Raw genomic sequence first — 20345 nt, 5'->3', positions numbered from 1 at the left:
GCCAGAGAGATACCCATGAGTGGTCGCATCTTTCCCAGGTAAGTCAGCCAACTCCAACACATCTTCCATAGCCAGTAACCCAGGGAGAGGGGCCCAGACTAACTGTAGACTGTAAGTGCTCCCTCTCTCTTTGCTTTCTGAAAAATAGACAATTTTCTCACAGGACAGAGCCAGTCCCCTGGGAAAAAAAAAAAAGGCATTCGTCTGTGCTCCCCAGTTCTCTCGTAAATCAGACCAAACTCCAAGCCTCTCACCCATCTTCACATTCTGGCTGATTTCCTTAGGGGTCAATCCCCACTTACCCTGTTAGACTCAATCATCCCCGTCCTGGCATGGAACTTCACGGTTTTCAATCGAGCTCGCTCTTTCTTTTCCACCCTGTTTGGGAGTTGGAAAGAAGTCCTGTTGCTGCCGGCACATGGTCTTAGCAGCAGCAGCAGGCACAGCAGTCACTCTCTGGCTCACTGAATGAAAACCTGAGTACCAACTCTCTACCAAAAGGCGCAATCAGGAACATAACCCGTTCTCCAGTGACTTACAGCACAACAGGAAAACAAGATAGACACCTGCAAGAGGCCAGGGAAGGTCTCTCTCATGATCATGACAACTCACCTCTTCTTACTGGGGATCACACCGATCTGCTCGCTCTCTCCATGGGGGGTCACCAGCCTTGCCTGCCACCACTCATCATCAGAGGCATTAATGACATGCAGAATGTCACCATAAGAGAAGCTGAGCCCCTGGCTCGGTAGGCAGCTGTCCCGAGTCCGGTCATAATCAAACAGGGCCCTAAAACACACAGTGAAAGATGATGTCATCACCTCAGCCCTCCAAACCTGGAGACAGGCACCCTGGAAGCCTGGTAGAGGAAGGCCAACCCCTATAGCACAGACATGGCAGCTTCCTATTAGACAGGAAGGCCTTCTCTGCGAGACTGCATCCTTCTTTCAGTCCCTCAAATGGTAAATACACCTCATTTTCAGGAAACATCCCATTTCCCCAACACAGGGAATAAGAAAAATCTTCTGTGAATCTCAACTTCTTGATACAAGGAGGAAGCCACTGACTAGCCCTCACACATCCTAGGAAACCAGCTCTACCAAAGACGCCTGTCAGTTTACAGGCACACTTTTGAAAAGTAGTTGAAGATAGAATTAAAAAAAAAAGGTTAACTACAATCCCAAACAATAAAAGGTAAGAGACTTACTACTCTTATATGCTGCATAAATATTTAAGGGGTGGGGGGCTATGTCCCAAGGCAGCTGAGGAAAAAGCTAACACTAACATATAACCACAACGATCCAGTCCCAAGAAACCCTGAAGTCTCTGGTTCACTCTTCTTCTCTGACATATGGAGGAACGGGGATTCCGGGGAAAAGAATCGACCCAGACCTAGACCACACGTCTAACTACCTGGGGACAGAACCCAGGTCCTCTGACAAGACATGCTGTTAGTTTGGATCTAGAATGTCCCCCGAAAGCTCAGAGGTGGGCTGTGGAAGCTGACTGGATCACGGGGGTGCCGTGCTCCTCAGTGGACTTGATCCGGAGATGAGTACATGGCTAAATGTGCTCCCGGGAGGTGGAGGCCGGTTGGAAGGAGTGGAGGGTACACCTCCCTCCCCAGCATCTCGCTCTAATTCCTGACTGCCAACTTTCTGCCATGCCCTTCAACGAGGCTGTTTCTGCCTTGGAGCCAGCCAACCACAGTCTGAAACCCAAACTCTGAGCCAAATTAAATCTCTCTTCCTTTAAGTGGTAGATGTCAGATGTTTTGTCCTAGCATCAGGAAAGCTGACTAACACGCACTCTTGCACATTCTGTGACGTGCTATAAATGGAGCAGAGGAAATAAAGGGGAAGGTGGGAGAAGGTAGGTAGGGAGCTGTACCATGCAGATTCATGGAAAAAGAGGAGACCAGCTTGGCTGCAGCTGGAAGTCAGGACTTGAGGTTGGAAATAAAGCCTGGGGCAAATTTCAGAAGGCTTTGAATAGGCCCAAATCCAGTGATCTCTGAAAATTTGAGAGTAGGGAAGTAACACAGCAAAAAAGCCTTGGAAACATTAATCTGACCTCATATGTAAAGGGACAATGAGAAGGGGAGATGTGGAGGCAAATGTAAAGCAAGCTCCAAGTTCAATCCTGATCCCAGTCCTTGGGAGACTGGTCTGGTACTTGACACCAACTTACTTCCAAGAACTAACTCACCTGGGATAACCTCTATGTTTCTTATCCAGTGGAACTACTTCGCAGAGGGAATCGTGACAATTGGAGGAGTTCCATGGGAAGTTGTATTTTCCTTTCTTCCTGTAATCTAGGCTCTACCCATCTCCCTCATCTCTTCTAATGCAAGTGTGTTCGTACTTTTGCACACACGGCTCAGAGCCCAGTTCCTACACCTCCACGGGTACTTGCAATCCGGTGGTCTGCACCTCAGCTGGAAGTTCCACATCCAATATACTATGTTCCCACGTGCCAGCCCAAACAAAAGAAAATAAAGTCCCAGAGTAGTACACCCACCTACTTTTTCAAATTCTTGAGACAGAGCCCTTAAAACTCAGTGTCAGAGCTGGGTGTGGTGGGCACACCTGTAATTCCAGCACTCAGGAGGCTGAGTCAGAAGAATTGCAAGTTTGAGGCCTGCCTGAACTACGTAGAAAGACTTTGCCAGAGAAAAGCAAACAAATGTCAAATGATTTGAAAATGAACATACCCAAACTTTTACCAAAAATCCCTTTATTTCCCTCAGTGTACACACTTACTGAAGAACAGAAGCAGAGGTCAATAGATAAGGAGGGGAAGTGCTTCACAGGATGCATGCAAGATTCAAATTGGAATGCATTCAACACTGCCCAAATTGCATTTGTGCTACAGTAAAGCATCTGTCAGCCATTTCTATGAAGATCAGTGTGTAAGGCAACTTTATTCTAAGTGACGATGAGAAACAATGCCATCATGAGCTTCAAACTTTGAGAACAGAACTTGGATTAAGCATAGATTAGCCTGAGAAAGATGGAAGGTATCAAAAGGGAGTAGGAGAGTATGGAGAAGATGAGAATGCAGAGTTCACTGGTTACAAGTTTAAAACACAATATATATTTTTGCATCTCCCAGAACCATCCCTGACCTTTGGCAACCACAGTAACCAGCTGAAGAACATATGATAAAGTTAATGTAAACACATTTTCTGGATGCCAGGAATCCAATTACTTGTAATTTTTAAGCATCAGAGGTTTAAATAAAGTTAATATAGCAGTATAGTTCCAAGATGAATATAAGGTACCTTACAACATTAAAACACACACCGCATAAGCTAAGTAAAAACAAAATAAAGAGATCAAATTTTTCAACAAGAATGCCAGTACTTGTTGGGAACTGTACTGTTTGGTTTGTTTTTTAACCACAGCATGTGGTCCTTTTACGATTTTCAAAAAATATATGTCAACTAAAAAGAAAGTGGGGAAACAAATATACTAGGCACTGGCTTGAGTCATTTAGCTCAGAAGAGGTCCATGCTTGGCTTTAAGATCCTGGCAAACAAGGCAAAAAATAAAAAGAGAAGTTGTATAATTCCAATTTCCCCATAAAAAGTGGTACCTGCATCCATCTGTATTTTGTTTAATGAATTCACGAATGATGAATGAATAAGGAATATTGAACAACAGAATAGACAATGCTTTTTTTAGCCATGACTTTGTTAGAGATATAGAAACATAACGTCTGAATTTGAAATTCTGAACAATAATATTTTCAGTTGTGAATGAAAAAGCTGAATTAAGAATTTCCTTTTCCGTCAAGCAGAACTTCAAATAGCAAAGAACTCTGCAGAAAACTGGATCCTCAGAGGTCACTCTGTCCAACTTCCTACCTAATAAAGAAAATTCTTTAGCTATTCTCCAAGTTTCTTGCCAGCTGTAGCATTTACTGAGTCTGGGCCTTTCCTAGGTCTTCTCTATCAGGCTAAACATGTCCAATTCCTTCACATTTCCTTCCTTTGTCGGGATTTTGATCTGTTTTCCAAACCCATGCTGTGGATTTTCTCTAAATCCATTCTGTCTCTTTGCCTATTATACCAAGAGCTAGAAAAATTCCTCAAAGATAATGAAAGCCAGGCCCAGATATGCACAGGGCCTCATGCAGAGTTGCATGGTAGGCAACTCTCAGACTAGGGCTTTTAAATCTCAGAAAATTTCATAAGGTTTTAGTCATAGTCATGTGTACTTTAAAAAGCACTAATTCTCAATTTGGGAATGTCTAGAAAATGCCACTGTTCCATTTTTTCAATATTTACTGAGTCATCTTTCTGTGTTAGATATATGGGAAATACAAAAGCAGAGTAAGTAAGCCCTTGGCCTTGTGGAGCTTGCTGCCTGCCAGTGGTTACCGTAAGCACAGTGCCATAGCAAGAGACATAAAAGGAGGTTGAACAAAGGCCTAAAAGCACTCACAGGGAGTAAGATCACATCTGGTTTTGGGAAATTCCAAGAAGATTTGCATTTTTCAATTTGATCTCAAAGAAGGATCGGGATTTCCAAAAGTAGAGGTAAGGAGAGATTCTTCTGGCTAGGGGGAAATGGAGTAAGCAAAGGCCTGAAGGCAAAAAGCCCAGGGTGCACTCAGAGATCATCAGCACATCCACATCTGGTCCCTTCAGCTAAGGAGTGTGACATTCACTTAGTAGGCCTTGTGTGATCTACTTCATTGCCTAGAATTTTATTACTGCTGGGCTAACCTTTCACGTGGGAAGGGAGAAGAGTCAAGTGTTGAAAGTCAATCTCTTACATACCATGTATTTCATGTAATCAGAAAAGGTATGTAAATTAGACCTTATTAAACTTTTAAAAATCCATCAGCTATCTTAAGAACTTGAAGAAGCATGCTAAACTCTGGCCATCTATCAGTGACAGTCGGGCAGGAAGAGCCTGGTACCCTGATGAAGTGACAGGACACTTCCCATTAAGCCTTGTAAAAGGGAGGAGGAGCCCATTTCTCCAGGTCGCTGATACTTTCTCTCTCTGTCTTCTGGATAGGCTCTAAGAAATCCATGGTAAATACTCCTCCTTTTAAGCTAGACTGACCCACTGTCCCCAAAGTGAAAGCTTACATATGCAAGGCCCAGATGACACAGCAACCAACCAACCGACCGACCAATTTAACCTCTGATTCAAAAGGAAAGAAAGCAGGAAAAAAGCAAACTTATTTGTGTGCACACACCCAAAGAAAGGCCGTAATGAACGAGTCCATCACCCTGCATGTGTGTCTATGCGACGAGTGAGCTTATCTGACACGTGGGTTTGTTAGGAGACCAGAAACCTCAGAAACCCCTCATTCTTTCTGGGTCTAGATAAAAGAATTTAATGGAAGCCTCCTAGTTCATGACTGGTGAGGTCAGTGGGAAACAATGCATAGTGAAAGGACAATGTTTATGGAAATACTACTGCTCCCAAACCATAGCTACAGTGCTCCGTGCACATGACAGATGACTCCTCAGTCCCAAATACATTTCTCCACAGTTATGGCCAGGTACCTCTAAGAAGCTAGGGAGAACCAGATTTTGCTGGTTTCTGGGTATTCCTGCAACTTTTTAAAAATCTAGGCCAGACCAGAAAAATGTATTATTTTAAGAACAGGGTAAAGAGTGGGGCCCAGAAAAAACAAAGTGTGAGGAGGCAACAAGGAAGTCTTCCAGAGCCACATCATCACCATCATCCTGCCCAGTGGACGCAACCTGCCCAGCTGTGCAGATTGGAGTCTAAGCACCTCTGCCTAGCAGTCTTCAGCTCTCCAGCTTTCAAGGCCACTTCCTGCCTCCTAAGGAGGTGTGCCCAAAGGTGTTAAAAGCTATGTTGCTTAAGAGGATCTTTCAAATATCCCCTATGAGATGCGCACACATGCACACACTCACTGGGATAATGCACAAAGTGCTCTGGGGGACTTTGCCAATCTTCCTTCCAGCTGGATCCTCTCTGCTTGATGGGAAAAGCAAGAATGTAACTGGCTCTAAGTAAATAGATTACCAAGCAAAGTCTCTGTAGTTCAGATCCTAAATGGTGGGGTTTAGGTTTGAAAGACCCAGACAATCCTAAGCACCTGGCACAGCCACCATGGTGTATGAGCAAACCGAGATGCAACAAAAATGGCAATTATCAAAGAAACTGGTCAGGAAGGTTTCTTCTCTATATAAAGCAAACAAGAGTGTTTTAACACTAATGAGCTCAAAGGCAAAGGGTCTCCTTCCAGCTAAACTCATCTAGTATTGTGCCCATCTCCCTCCTGGACTCTACCAAGCACAACCCTGGGCAAAGCACATAGTCGCACAATTAATGTCTGCTGTTGACAGGAAGGAGCACTTTTCAGCCTTCTTGGATGACCAAGCCAATATTTTTGACATTGTTTCTTGGATTGAGATGGCAGATGCCCCAAAACTTATGTCTACAGCTGTACTATGAGCCTCTTGGCAACCTTTACAAGACAAGATCTCTCATTCATTCATTCATTCATTCACAAAACAAATAAATAAAATCAGTCATCCATGGCACTTAAATCTATCCACATTTTTATACGTCCTTCCCATGCAAATGACCCAAGTTTAAAAACCTAGTAATCCCAACCTTGAGCCAGAGACCCAAGACAGCTAGCTTCTGCGGTCTCTTCGATCAGGCAAATTCATCTGCAGAGCAAAAGCCCTAGGTTGGGCAGACAGAGGGGCTTGGCTCATCTTACTAACCCATTTAAGATCTGATTCTATGTACCCACTTTTCATGATGAATAAAATCATTATGTACTGCAAACATGTACTGATAAAAATTAAAATTAGAAAAAAGATCTGATTCTAGCATGGTGAAGGGTGGGGAAGGCTTTTCTCTCTCTTTCTCTCTCTTCTTTCTTTCTTTCTTTTTCTTTTTTTCTTTTTTTTTCTTTTTTTGTGTTTTGAGACAGGGTCTTGCTATGTAGCTCAGGCTGGCCTTGAACTCACCGATGATTCACCTGTCTCAACCTCCCAAGTGCTAGGATTACAGACTTGTGCCACCAGACTCAGTGGCTTTTCTCATTAAGTCTCTCATGACTTTTAAAGCTTTAAACCAAGTTCCATTTCCCAAACACTTAGCTTTTCTACTTCCTCCTGCTTTTGCTCCATAAATCCCATCACCCCATGGTTATTACAGCTGTAGTTCTCTAGGGTTTCACCTGCTCTGGCTTCAGTGCAGCTGTAAGAAGGTGTTATTTACTTCAAAATAGCTTTGTAAACCTATGCACTGCAGAGGGTGACAGATACTCAGGGGAAGGGAGGAGAAACATGCCAGAGAGGGAAAGAACAGCAAAAAGAATTGGAGGTGAAACCTGAACTGAAAAGGTTGCCTTCATTTTAACCATGGGCTGCTAAATCTTTTCGGCTGCCACCCTTAACCTACCCCTGCTCCTGTGCCCAAATCCTTAGCCATGATCTCCACAACACAGAAGCTAAAGAAGTTACACATTTAGTCACTCTCATGATACAGAAATTAACGTCTACCGTGGCACACAAACCGTCAGTCTTGAGCATCCTGGTTCTTATTAATGATATACATTTGACTTAACCTGGTGAATCCAAATCACTAAAAGAGAAGCTTGGGATGTATATCTTTACCATGCTCTAGCCAATATCTAGCAGCAAGCTGGGGAGAAGCTGAGAGAATCATATGTTACAGTCAGAGCAACCCAGTAAATATTCCAATATGGGAACTTCTTAGCTGTCTAACTGGACTCTCAGTTTTCTCATCTGCAAAATAAGCATCACAGTGTCTACTCTGGAACATTATTAAAAGGATTTTAAAAGCCATTTAAAGGGAATAAGAATGGCTGTGACATACACTAGGTGTTTGTCCCTAAATGTTTTTTCCCCTTTAACCTGAAGACACTGGGAAATTACCAAAATCTTGAGCAGAGCAGATCCAGCAGATTATTGCTTTAGTTTCAACCCCTTGGCAACACCTGGGCAAAGAGTCACCAAGCCTCTTCTGTAACCCTGACAGTGACAAGAGATCAAATTTACTCATTCCGGAAGCAGTGTGTTTCATTTCAGACAGTTTTCATCATGAGCACTTTCTTCCTTACTTTAAGCTGAAATGTGCCTTGGGTGACAGAACAAATCTAATCCCTTTTCCACATGATAGGCTGAGGCAATTAACTTAAGGAAAGTAAGGGGGAGGATGTGACGAAGAGGGAAGCCCGTTCTGAATATGCTGCTTATTGGAATGCTGGGAGGGCAGCATTATATACGCACATGTCCAGCTAGCCTCTGATACGCAGGTCTAGAGTTCAGTATAGAAATCAGGACTGATTTACAATGGCACGCTCTTAAGTTGTAAAAATAAATGGCATTGCCATTTTGGGGGCAGAGCTAATAATGAAAGGTACTCAGGAATGGTCAGCAAGGAAGACAGGAAGCCTTTAAAGAAGAAAGCGGGTAACTTGTGGAAACACATGCAGTGAAGCGCTCAGACCAATGTCAGAGAACCAGCAAACCAATCGTTGCATTTGATGACCAAAGAGGTTACCACTGATCCCTGACCAAAAGTCCGGCCTCTGCTCCTCTGGAGCCTTCCAGGGTCACTGGGAACCACACCACAGTGCTTATCTCCCATTGGGCTACTGAAGAAGTAGAAGAAGCACGTAGAGACAACAACTCCAACATCTGGCCTCAATGTTAAGACAGATTTCTCCAAATAAGACTCCTAGACTCAAGTCTTTCAGGAAAACACTGCCCAGACAGTCCCTCTTGGATATTAATCACAGTAAAGAACCCCGTTGACCTGTTTAAGCTTGTATTTGCCCAATGACCAAAGAATTGATTTTTTTACACAACACTTACTAACATCTTGAGGAACTAGAGTTTCCTGGTACCGAATTTGGCACATGGAGTGAGCAAAGGAAGAGGAAGAAAATAATAGTCTAAGGGGCTCAGTACCAAGGGATTTTTTTTTCCTTTTAAGAATGGAAGAAACTTACATACGTTCACATGCAAAAGAAAAAGAACCAAGTATAATATAGGGTGAAAGGCTGCAAACAGGAATGGAAGGGAAGACAGCAACCCAGGTTCTATATGGGAGTTAGTCCAGCAAAGGACCTCAGCTCACTGCTATAGTCATAAAACCTTTCCCCTGACTGAGTCAAGTGATCACAAACAACTTCTATTCTAAACCACATCTACTTTCCTCAGAGGATACAGATGTCACCTAGACAAGGTTAAGTGTGGACCAATATATAAAAGGATTCACTAGAAACAGACTCATAGTCTCGGTTCTCCTCCCCAGAGTTGGGCTGACCGTATCGCTTGCCTGGGCCACAGAAGGTGTTCTAGATCGAGAGCCAACACCACACACCCTTTGCCCAGGCAGGGAAAGCTCTAGCATAGGATAGGCGGATCAGAGGAATCTAAAAATAAAGCTCTCTAAAGAAACTGTCTTGCCTAAAGAGCAGCTTCCCACGCACACTGGAGTGCCACATCTGCGGGGGCTGGAAGCACAGGAACGGAACAATCCTGACCAAGTCATGTAAGTATTACCCATTTGGGGGTGACAGCACATTTTACGTTCCCCCATCAGTGGCCTGGGGTCTAGGCTGCAGACCAGAAGCAAGGGCTTTATCTTATTTTTGTCGTTGTTGTCGTTTTGAGACAAGGTCTCACTATGTACTCCAGGCCGGCCTTGAACTCACTATGTAGCCCAGGCTAGACTTGAACTCATAGCAATCCTCCTGCTTCAGCCTCCCAAGTGCTGGGACTGCAGGCATGTGCTGCCACACCCAGCAGCAAGGGCTTTATTGCCAGTGAACAGGGTCTTCTTTTCTGGGAGGGAGACTCCAGCCTTCTGCTCCCCTCACAGCAGGAGGTGAGCTCAATAGATCCTCTCCAAGAACAAGGAGTAGAGTTGAGAGGTCACTTTAGAAAAGAGATCCAAGGGTTCTAGAGGGCTTCAGGCTCAGAGATGGCTCCCTCAGCTCTGCTCCCTGCAGTAGGGTCAAGGACTTACCTACCTACTAGGGAAGAAGAAAAGCAAGCTCCCAGAGAACTGCAATTAGCATTGACATCAGTTAGCTTTCATCATCTCACACCCCAAGGACGGAGGAGCAATCATCATGTTGCCAGGCAACTAGCAAATACAGTCTTCCCCACCCCCAGCAGGTATCAGAGTCCACCAGAAAAAGTCCAACCACAGAGTTGGAAACAACCCCACACCTAAGCATTAAAAACACCTAACTACTTCTGGCTCTGGAGTAATTCTACCACCACTTTGTCTAAGAGTTTTGACCTTAACAAGTTACAATGGACTTGCAACCAGAATGCTGGAATTCTGCCAAGAAGGCAGGGCATGAAGAAGGAAACTATTCCTAATTCTAAAAGGACTTCATAGCATTCCTTCAGTTCAACACCCCAAAAGGTTTGCACCTAACCTGACAGTACCATACTGCACCACAAGAGTCAGAAACTCCACTTCTGATCACATCATCAAAGTGCTTTCAGCAGCAATAGCTCAATTTTATGTATCTGTTCCCTTTACTCCTCCCTTCCTAGGGAGCACACGCTACCTCATCCCTCATTCACAGGCACAGCAGACCAATACAACCAGCATTGAAGTTGGGGGTGTGGAAACACAATGAAACACTCAGAATGCACCAACCTGTCAGTTCTTTGATCTCTCAAAAATGTACTGTACCAGAATGCAGTGATGACGTGCTCAGATACAAACCTTGATGTCGAATATACATATGTGGAGGGGGAAGGGGGTGGTGCCAAGATTTCCGCTCAGAGCACAGATTGCAAGCAAAGTACTGTACTTTGAACACTCAAGTGTTATTCGAATGCTGACTAGCAACAATCACCCAACAATCTTTACAATTAAAGCAAACTGAAATGTTCCCATAATGAGTCATTCATGAGCAAAAGGAAGAAGCCAGATCACAAAAGGAAAGAGATACTGACCATAAAATATACAACCTGAGCACACAGTGCAAAGTGTTATTTTAGTACTGGGAGTACACACTCCTTAGCCCACAAGTTAAACAAGGCAGGGTGGGCTGGTGCAGAGCTGCCTTCATCCAGCACTGGGCCTAGTGTTCAGAAGGGCAACTTACCTGACATATAAGGACCTCTTCTCACTTGTTCGGAGGGACCCAGACCCAGAACTCATGCTGCTGTTCATCATTTGTTCTCGCAAGTCATGTATCTTCGATTCAAAACGACTGTACTCTGTCAGGGATACAAGGAAAAAGACAACAACAACAAAAAAAGAATGAACACAAGGAGCTCGCCTGAGCCAACATGCCTGCAGCCAAAAAACCAGGAGGACACATATTCAAAGCAGCTAGAGCTGACCCAATCTTTTGCTTTGATAAAGCAGAGTCCCTCCTCCCAACATAGACAGAGTTCTCTCCACCCTCAACCATATAGAAGCAAAGAAAGCACACAGAAATGGAAGCAGCTCTTACTGCCTCAAAATCTCACTGATCCTTTAAAAAATAACACCTGGGGCTGGGGATTTAGCTCAGCAGCTCAGCACCTGCCTGGCAAGTGTGAGGTCCTGAGTTTGATCCCTGGTACCAAAAAAAAATTTTTTTTAATAAAAAATGACAACTGGGCACTGCCCCAGTGGAATGCTCAGACCAGCGGGCTGGTCCCCAACCAACTCCATAACAATGGATTCCACACCTTGGCTCAGCACCACCAACACAGAGCTCTGGCTCTACATTGTTTCCCCTCTGCATGGGACAGCAAAAGTGCCAGCCAAACAAGGGACCTGATCTTGGACAAGACAAAGTCTGGAATAGGGGATTCAATATAGCTGACAAGAGGAGTCATATCACAGAAGCTGAGGAAAGATCCACTGACAAGGAAGGATCTGGAAGATTCAACAGCAATTGGAACCTGCAAAGAAAACAACATAGGGCACTGCTCCCAGAGTGGCCTGTCCATAATAAACAGTTGGTGAGAAGGCTCGAGGAAGTCCTGAAGGGCTGGAGCTGGTGAACATGAACCCAGGTCCTGCAGTCGGAGGCCAGGTTCAGCCTGAGTTACACAGGACTGAAGCTCACATTGGTGCCCTGTCCCACTGTATGTGGAGGTCTACATCCAACACCGTTCTGGGGATGCACTGCCACCTTAGACTTCCAGCATGAGCAAAGTCATATCTTGGCTTGAGCTCTGCGCCTTATTCCTAGGCTGTGGAAAACAGCCATGTGTCCAAAACAATAGAAAACTAACTTTATTTGTTTGTTTATTTTTGCTGCTTTCTTCTTTCTATTCATCACACACACACACACACACACACACACACAACTTTTATTCCATTATTTGCCATGATATGAGTGTGTATGTGTTCTCTTTCTCTTGCCCTTTTCTTCCAATGTAGTTTATAGAGGGTAAGGGAATTCTTCCTTTTCCCTTTTTATTTCTTCCACTTTTATCCATATCTTTTCACTTGACTTCTTTTTCCTGTTTCTTATCCATCCTCTATTTTTAATTTTTTCTTCTTCCCCCTCTTCATCCATCTCCTTTTAACTTTTTCTCTAATATTTACATAAGCCATAGAATCATTTCTCATCTGCATTTCTTACTATGGATTCAATATCCATTTTTTCTGTTATCCCACCTAAATATATAACATACCTCTACCACCATTAGGATTCTTTGCCATTTCACTGTTGAATTCTACAAAACCTTTAACAATGTTATATCACCAATGCTCCTCAAGCTCTTCAAAGAAATGGAAAGGAATGTAGTGGCCCCAAACTTATTTACAGAAGCCAGTATCACCCTGACTCTAAAACTGGATAAATATCCAACTAACAAGGAGAACTATAAGCCAATCTCCTTAATAAATAGATGAAAACATCCTCAACAAGATATTAGCAAATAGAATGTAGTATATTATAAAAAAGATGATATGTCATGATCAAGTAGGTTTCATCCCAAGATGTAAGGATGGTTCAACATACATAAGTCAATAAATATATCACATAAACAGCAGCAGGGTCAAAAACTGTGATGATATCAATAGACACAGAAAAGGCTTTTAACAAAATCCAACACTCCTTCATGATAAAACCCTGGAGAAAACAGGTTTAAAAGGACCACACCTGAATATGATAAAGGCTATGTATGACAAACCAATAGCCAACATCGTATTAATTGGGGAAAATCTAAAAGAATTCCTTCTAAAATCAGAAACAAGACAAGGCTGTCCACTATCACCTCTTCTGTTGAACATAGTACTTGAAACATTAGCCAGAGCAATTAGGTAAGAGAAAGGAATAAAAGGGATACATACATATAGGAAAGGAAGAAATCAAATTATCACTATTTAAAGATGACATGATACTCTACATAGAAGACCCAAAGGACTCCACCAAAAACTCTTAGAATTAATAAGCAACTTAAGCAATATGGCAGGATACAAGATCAACACACAAAATCATTAGCATCTGTGTTCACCAATAAGGAACAGGAAGAGAAGGATATTATGAAAATAATATCATTCACAGTAGCTTCAAGACAAATGAAATACCTAGGAAATGAAAGCCCTCCATAAAGAAAACTGCAGTAATCTGAAGGAGATTGAAGAGGACAACAGAAAATGGAAAGATGTCCCTTGTTCCTGGATAGGCAGAACCAATATTGTCAAAATGACTATACTTCCAAAACCATTATATAGGGCCGGGGATTTAGCTCAGTGGTGCTGTACTTGCCTCACAAGCACAAGGTCCTGAGTTCGTTCCCTGGTACTGGAAAAAAAAAACCCAAAACCTTTTATACAGTCAATATAGTCCCAATCAAAATACCAACAGCATATTTTACAAATCTAGAGAAAATAATCCTAAAATTCATATGGATCTAGAAGAGACCCAGAATAGCAAAAGCAATTTTGGCCAATGAGCACAAAGCAGGAAGCATAGCAATACCTGACTTCAAGCTATACTACAAAGTGATAGTGATAAAAACAGTATCGTCTCAGAACAAAATAGAAACATGGATCAACAGAACAGAATTGAGGATAGGGGAGGATGGAGGGGGTGAAGGGAAGGCAGGGGTATGGTGAAAAACTGAGAACCAAGATCTGTTATGTAAAGGTACAAGATCCCAATGATGAATATAACTGTACTGTGTACTTTAAAAGTACCAATAAACAAAATATATTGAAGTTGTGGATATTAAAAAAAAAAACAAAACTGAGGATATAGAAACATCTCCAGAAATATTCAACTATTTGATCTTTGACAAAAGGGACAAAAGCATATATTAGAAGAAAACCTATTCAACAAGCAGTATTGGGAAAAGTGGTTATCTGTAAAAGATTGAAACTAGCTCCTTATCTCTCACCACATACTAAATTAAAATCAAAATGGATCAAAGATCTAATCATTAAAACAGAAACATTAAGCTTACCATAAGATAAAATAGAAGACATAGGTGTAGGAAAGAATTTTCTAAACAGGACCTCTATTGCTCAAGAAATAGCAGCAAGAATCAGCAAATGGGATTATATAAAACTAAAAAGATTCTGTATAGCAAAAGAATTTATCAGTTGGTGAAGATAAAACCAACAGAATGGAAAAAAAATTGCCAGCTACTCCTCAGAAGACTAAAATCAAGACTACACAGAACTCAAAAAAATTAAACCACCTAAAATTAAAGACCCAGTCAAGAAATAAGAGAAATGAACAGATATTTCACACTGGAAGAAATACACATAAGCAATAAATATATGAAAAAATGTTCAATATCTCTGACCATTAGAGAAATGCAAATCAAATCAACAGTAAGATTCCATCTTACTCTGGAAAGAATGGCAATCATTAGGAAATCAATCGATAATAAATGCTGGTGTGGATGTGTGAAAAAAGGAACCTTCCCACCTTCTTGTTGGTGAGAATACCACTAGTACAACCATTATGGAATTCAGTATGGAGATTTCTTAAAGAACTGAAGTTAGAAATTCCATATAATATGGCGATCCTCCTGCTAGGTATCTTCACCAAAGAGCTTAATACATACTACAGCAATGCATGCATACCAATGTTTATAGCAGCACAATTTATAATAGGTAAATCCTGGAAGCAGCCTGTATATCCATCAACAGATGATTGGATAAAGAAATGCGGTATCAGGCCGGGGATTTAGCTCAGTGGTTGGTCACCTGCCTCTCAAGGACAAGGTCCCAAGTTGTATCCCCAGTACCGAAAAACAAAGCAAAACAAAACAAATGCGGTTATCTATATATAATGGACTATTACTTGGTTATACAGAATGACAAATTTGAGACATTTGTAGGAAAATGGATGCACCTGGAAAATACAATGTTAAAGGAAATAAACCAGACACACAGACATACACAATTTAAATACTGTATGGTATCTCTCATTTGAGTGAGGCAAAGTACAAATAAAGAAAAAACAAAGGATAGATTAAAAGGCACAAGGGGATGGATCTCTTGCAATAGGAAATGGTCAAAGGGAATAAGGGTGATAGGTGAGGAGGAGGAGAAACAAGAACAATAAAAATATGCCATGTACAGGTCCTAATGACTCCAATTAATGTGAACATTATATGCCCTAACATAAGCTCAGACAAATAACATCAACAGGAATGAAAAACAGGATAGAGAAAATGAGGAGGGAGGGGAAGGGGGGAAAAAAGAAAGAAATATGCTGTAATATGTACATGTAATTCCCCAAGATGAATGTAAATTACATGAACTCCAAACATGTACAAACAAAATAAAATTTAAAAACAACAACTGGAAAGAGGTTCCAGTGCATACTTTATACATCTTTAGAGCAGGTACTAAGGCCCAAGGAGAGCAGATGGATGTGAAGACTTTCCCAAAAAACAGAGTGCAAAGGACAGACGGCTCTTAGATGCAGGGCAGAGGGGTGGGGGTGGGGGGTGCTGGAAAGGACCTGAGGTGGTTATGTCACTGTTAGGAGAGGAGGGCAATTTTTTCAGGGATGACTTTTTGGGGGATGAGGGGGTGGTACTGGAACTCAGTATGAAAGTTGAGAACAAACCTCCCAACCATATGGGCAGAATTATAGCTAATGATCTCCTGAGTTATTTTCCTAACAATAGCTTCTTTAGTTTTGGTAACAAACATTACAACATAAATTCTTCCAAACCTAGAAGTCTGCTGATACCTCTTACCTCCCAAATCTTCTAGTCAGTGAAGCCATTAATCCATACCCAGACTGTGGCCCTCTGAGACCACCCCAATAGCCTGCCACAGTGTTATCACTCTGGAGATGCAGCTACAGGATTATGCCCAGTTTATGAACATCTGACACAGGAAAATGAACTCTAGCCATACAAATATTATAAGAGGTTTTTTTTTATAGGGCTTCTTGCTATGACATTCTCCTAGTACATTTAAAATATGATGTATGGGGCTGGGGATTTGGCTCAGTGGTTTTGTGGCCTGCTTTGCAAGTGCAAGGGCCAGGGTTTGATTCCCTGTACCACACACACACACACACACACACACACACACACACATTATTACACATTTTTCAAGTCAATAATCACTGCATAAAATGGGGTATATCTAAAACACAGGCTGTGGCAATGGCAGAAAACAGGCACACTTCACTTAGACTTTAAAGGAAGCTTGGGCAACTGCTCTAAAAAAAAAGACAAATACACTCTCAGGAAAAAAAAAATTCCACAAAAGCATTTTCATACACCAGAGAGGACTAGCAAGAAGCATCCCTGCCTAGTCTGTGTGATTCCACAGGAGGAAACAAAGCACCTGCTCTCACACCTGCGTTGGCAAAGCAACCTGACCTTCAGCTGGGTGAAAGGGGAACTATTGAGAAGCCTAACGGGGAAGGAGTGGAGTTGGTAGTCATGCAAATAGTCTCTTCTCCAAGCTTCTTTTTGTTCACCATGCTATCAATGAAGCCAACCAGCTAAATTCATGTGTTCTTTCATTCATCACGCACTGGTGTTATGGTGATTTGTCCTCATTACCTACTCCAGTCCCTGAAATTCTGGAGGAAGCAGCTGAGTCACTGATTCACCCATTAAGTGCTGGAGGAAAAAGAGAGAACAGCTGGACAATATCCCTGTTCTGGGGGTTATAAACCAACACATCAGTATCAAGGAGGCGTGTACAGGCCAGTCCACCTCTAGAGAGGCCAGGGCCCTGGCTCCACCTCAGGGCTCATCCTCTCACCTGGTGGGGCATTACTTCTCCCCACTTCCTTACTAGCTCTCCCTCAAGCTCTCACACAGAAAACCAAGTGAAACACAAATGTCTGACCAGGCAGCCCTTTCTTGGGGAAGATGAGTAAAAGAACTGCACTGAACCTAGAACAACAAAAAACACAGACACACACACAATTTATCCATATGCCATTTGCCCTTCTTGAAACTTGCTTATATATTGCCTTCTTTGGAATTGACTTGCCCACTGGACTCCAACTTCGCAGCTGGTCATGGGTGTTGCTTAGGAATTACATTTCTTTTTTAAAAATCCTCTAAAAAACAACCACAAAACCACCACTTCCTTAGAGCTCCTAATCTAAGGTTGATAATTCCCGGCCAGAGGGCTCACTTAAAATAGACCACAGAAAGAGAACAAAGCTATTGCTTTAAGGAATCCACTCTTTGTTTTTACATGTGCTACTAAGATTTCAAGTTTATTAAGTAGTATTTCATTCATTTTTCTCTGGCTTCTATTTGTAGAGTTATCTAATGTCCACTAGTCACAGAGTAGCCTCTGAATAAGTGTTGGATAAATGAGGATTAATTTAGAAAATTGTGTCTAAGTAGAAGCTTCTGTTCTTAAACTAATAACCCTAATGGTTTATTTAGCTGATGGCTGCCAGTTTCACTGAGGGCTTGGAAAAGTAGTTAAAAAGTACTCCTATTTGCTTTTGTTCTTGAGATTGACTGTTAGGAGCAACTGGGGTTTATATTTTTAAACACCCTTTTGAGATGTTAATAACCCACAAAGGGCATCTGGTTAAGAGATTTTTTTCTACAAAAAAGGAAAAAAAAGTCATGCCAACAAAGAAAAAAGCATGGAACAGACTTAAGATAAATAGTACTTCATCTTAATATTAGAAGTATGATTTTCCAAGGACAAAAGATTGACCTAAAAAATATAAATTTAATCAGATGAATGGATAAAGAATATGATATATAATATAATAATATATATATAATGAAATCATGTCCTTCGCAAGAAAATGGGTGGATCTTGAGGTCATAATGTTAGTGAAATACATTAGACACAGTCAAATATCACATGGTTTCTCTTATATGAGAAGCCCAAAATGTAAATTAGTGAAAGAGTAAAGGAAAGGAAAAGATGGTGGGAAATAAGAAGGCCAGACTTTTTAGTGAAGGGGAAGGGAATCAAGGGAAGGGAGAAGGATGGGGAAAGGGATAAAAGGATGGAAAATGATTTTTTAAATTATATATGTACCGTCTCCAAAATAAATGCAACTACTATGTATCACAAATATACACTAATAAAAAAAGATCTGAATTCTAAGACTTTATTACTGGCTTAGGTTCTTCCTTCTTTCTTCCCCTCCAGGAATCCCTAACAGAGCCAATTGCTTGCTGGAGGGCATCTCTTGGGTCTAAGTCACTGCCTCATCTGACCAGCTTCCCATCTAGAGGGGCCCCTTCAAATAGGCTACTTTAGTTTTTTTTTATTGAGTTTATTGGTACAATCTAGGTATACAATACAGTTACATTCATTATTGGGATCCTGTACCTTTACATGACAGGTCTTGGTTCTCATTTTTTACCCTTGTCCCTGCCCTCCCTTCGCCCCATCCTCTCCTCCCCATTTACAAACACTTTATTTCCATTTTTTCATTTTATCATAATTTTTCCTCTTCCTTATTACCTTTCCCCAACCCTTCCCACTTTCCCTACACCTTTAGCCCTTTTCTTCCTATTTCACATTGTCAATTATATCATTAGGCTCTTATGTACTATTATAGTTTTTCACACCAGAGAAACTATTTGGTATTTACACATGTGTGGCCTATTTATTTCACTTAAGAGTATATCCTCAATATGTATCCATTTTCCTAAGAATGACTCTAATTTCTCATTCTTTATGGCTGAGTAGTATTCCATTTTATAGAAAAACCACGTCTTCTTTATCCAGCTTCCAACAGATGGGCAAATGGGCTGCTTCCAAGTTTTAGCTATTAAAAACTGTGCTGCTATAAACATGGGTGGGCATATATCACTGTGATAGGATTCTTTTAATTCTTTTGGAAAGATACCCAGCAGAGGGATGGCTCTCTGAGGTATCTCCATATGTCCTTTCTTTTCTAACTCTGCTTTCAAACAGGCTACTTTAAATAATACTTATTACCAAAATTTCATGTCTGTGAAACAGCACTTTATTCATTTTTTTCACATTCAGATGAACCCAACCATTTGTGACCCACAACGATATCCCTGATGAATCATCCTTTGCTTCCTCCTTTCCTTTTACCAGCTGCTTTTCACAGAAACAAGTTAGAGAGGGCACAGCCTAAAGTCACTACTGAGATAGGGCTGTTCCCAGACCATGAGATGCATCTAAAAGAGCAGGATTAGCCTGGCACAGTGCTGCACACCCGTAATCCCAGCACTAAAGGAGGCTGAGGAAGGAAGATTGCAAGTTTGAGTCCCACCCGGCAATTTAGAGAGATCCTGTCTCAAGATAAAAAATAAAATAGGCTGGAGATGTAGCTCAGCATGAAGGCCTAGGGTTTAATCCCCAGTACAAAAAACAATCAGGACCTAGACCCTACTCCTGATACACTGAATTAGAACCTACTGAGTATGGCCCAGGAATCTGCATTAAATGAGCATTAAGGTGATTCCCATGCCTAATAAACTTTGAAACTGCTGGGTCTTCAGGTACAGAATTGAGTTTTGTTTTGTTAGTTCAGAGAAAAAAACAGGGTAAGGATCCTAGTGTCTCAAATGGAAGGCCAGGCAAGAGAACTAGAAAGCTCTCAAAAATAAAAATTTGGCACTACAACCACAAATCCCATGGGAAATAAAGAGCGCTAAGGAGGCCACTGTCCAATGTGCCTACAAAGAAAGCTCATGAATTTATGCTTTTTTAAATTGAAAAGTAATGCATGATTTTAAAAAATTTTAAACTCTTTACTTTGGACATTTCTGTATCATTTCCCATCCCACTACCCAGTAATAGTATTTTTAGTATGTATCTTTCCAAGCTTAACTTCCATGCATACATTGTCTATATCCATCTTTTTCTTTCACTCTCATTGCCTTACTGTTGATTTTGTCTCTCTCTCTTTTTTTTTTTTTTTTTTTTTTTTTTTTCCGGGGG

The 20345-nt window shown here is 41.5% G+C and overlaps 1 protein-coding gene across 7 annotated transcripts in view; it reads right to left on the bottom strand.

Moving 5' to 3' along the window:
- Dlg3 (discs large MAGUK scaffold protein 3) overlaps positions 1-20345 on the bottom strand; it is a 56474-nt gene that overhangs the window by 9722 nt on the left and 26407 nt on the right. For all 7 annotated transcript variants that reach the window (XM_010632154.3, XM_010632155.3, XM_010632156.3 and 4 more), the window contains 3 exons: positions 11113-11227; positions 613-789; positions 303-378 (listed from right to left, as the gene is read on the bottom strand). In XM_010632154.3, coding sequence (XP_010630456.1) covers positions 303-378; positions 613-789; positions 11113-11227 — 368 coding nt within the window. The remainder of the gene's footprint in view (positions 1-302; positions 379-612; positions 790-11112; positions 11228-20345) is intronic.

Source organism: Fukomys damarensis, unplaced genomic scaffold (assembly GCF_012274545.1).
Source record: "Fukomys damarensis isolate Sample0158 unplaced genomic scaffold, DMR_v1.0_HiC HiC_scaffold_39, whole genome shotgun sequence".
Lineage (NCBI taxonomy): Eukaryota > Metazoa > Chordata > Mammalia > Rodentia > Bathyergidae > Fukomys > Fukomys damarensis.
The sequence above is the reverse complement of the archived record's forward strand: the minus strand, read 5'-3'. Positions and strand labels throughout refer to the sequence as shown.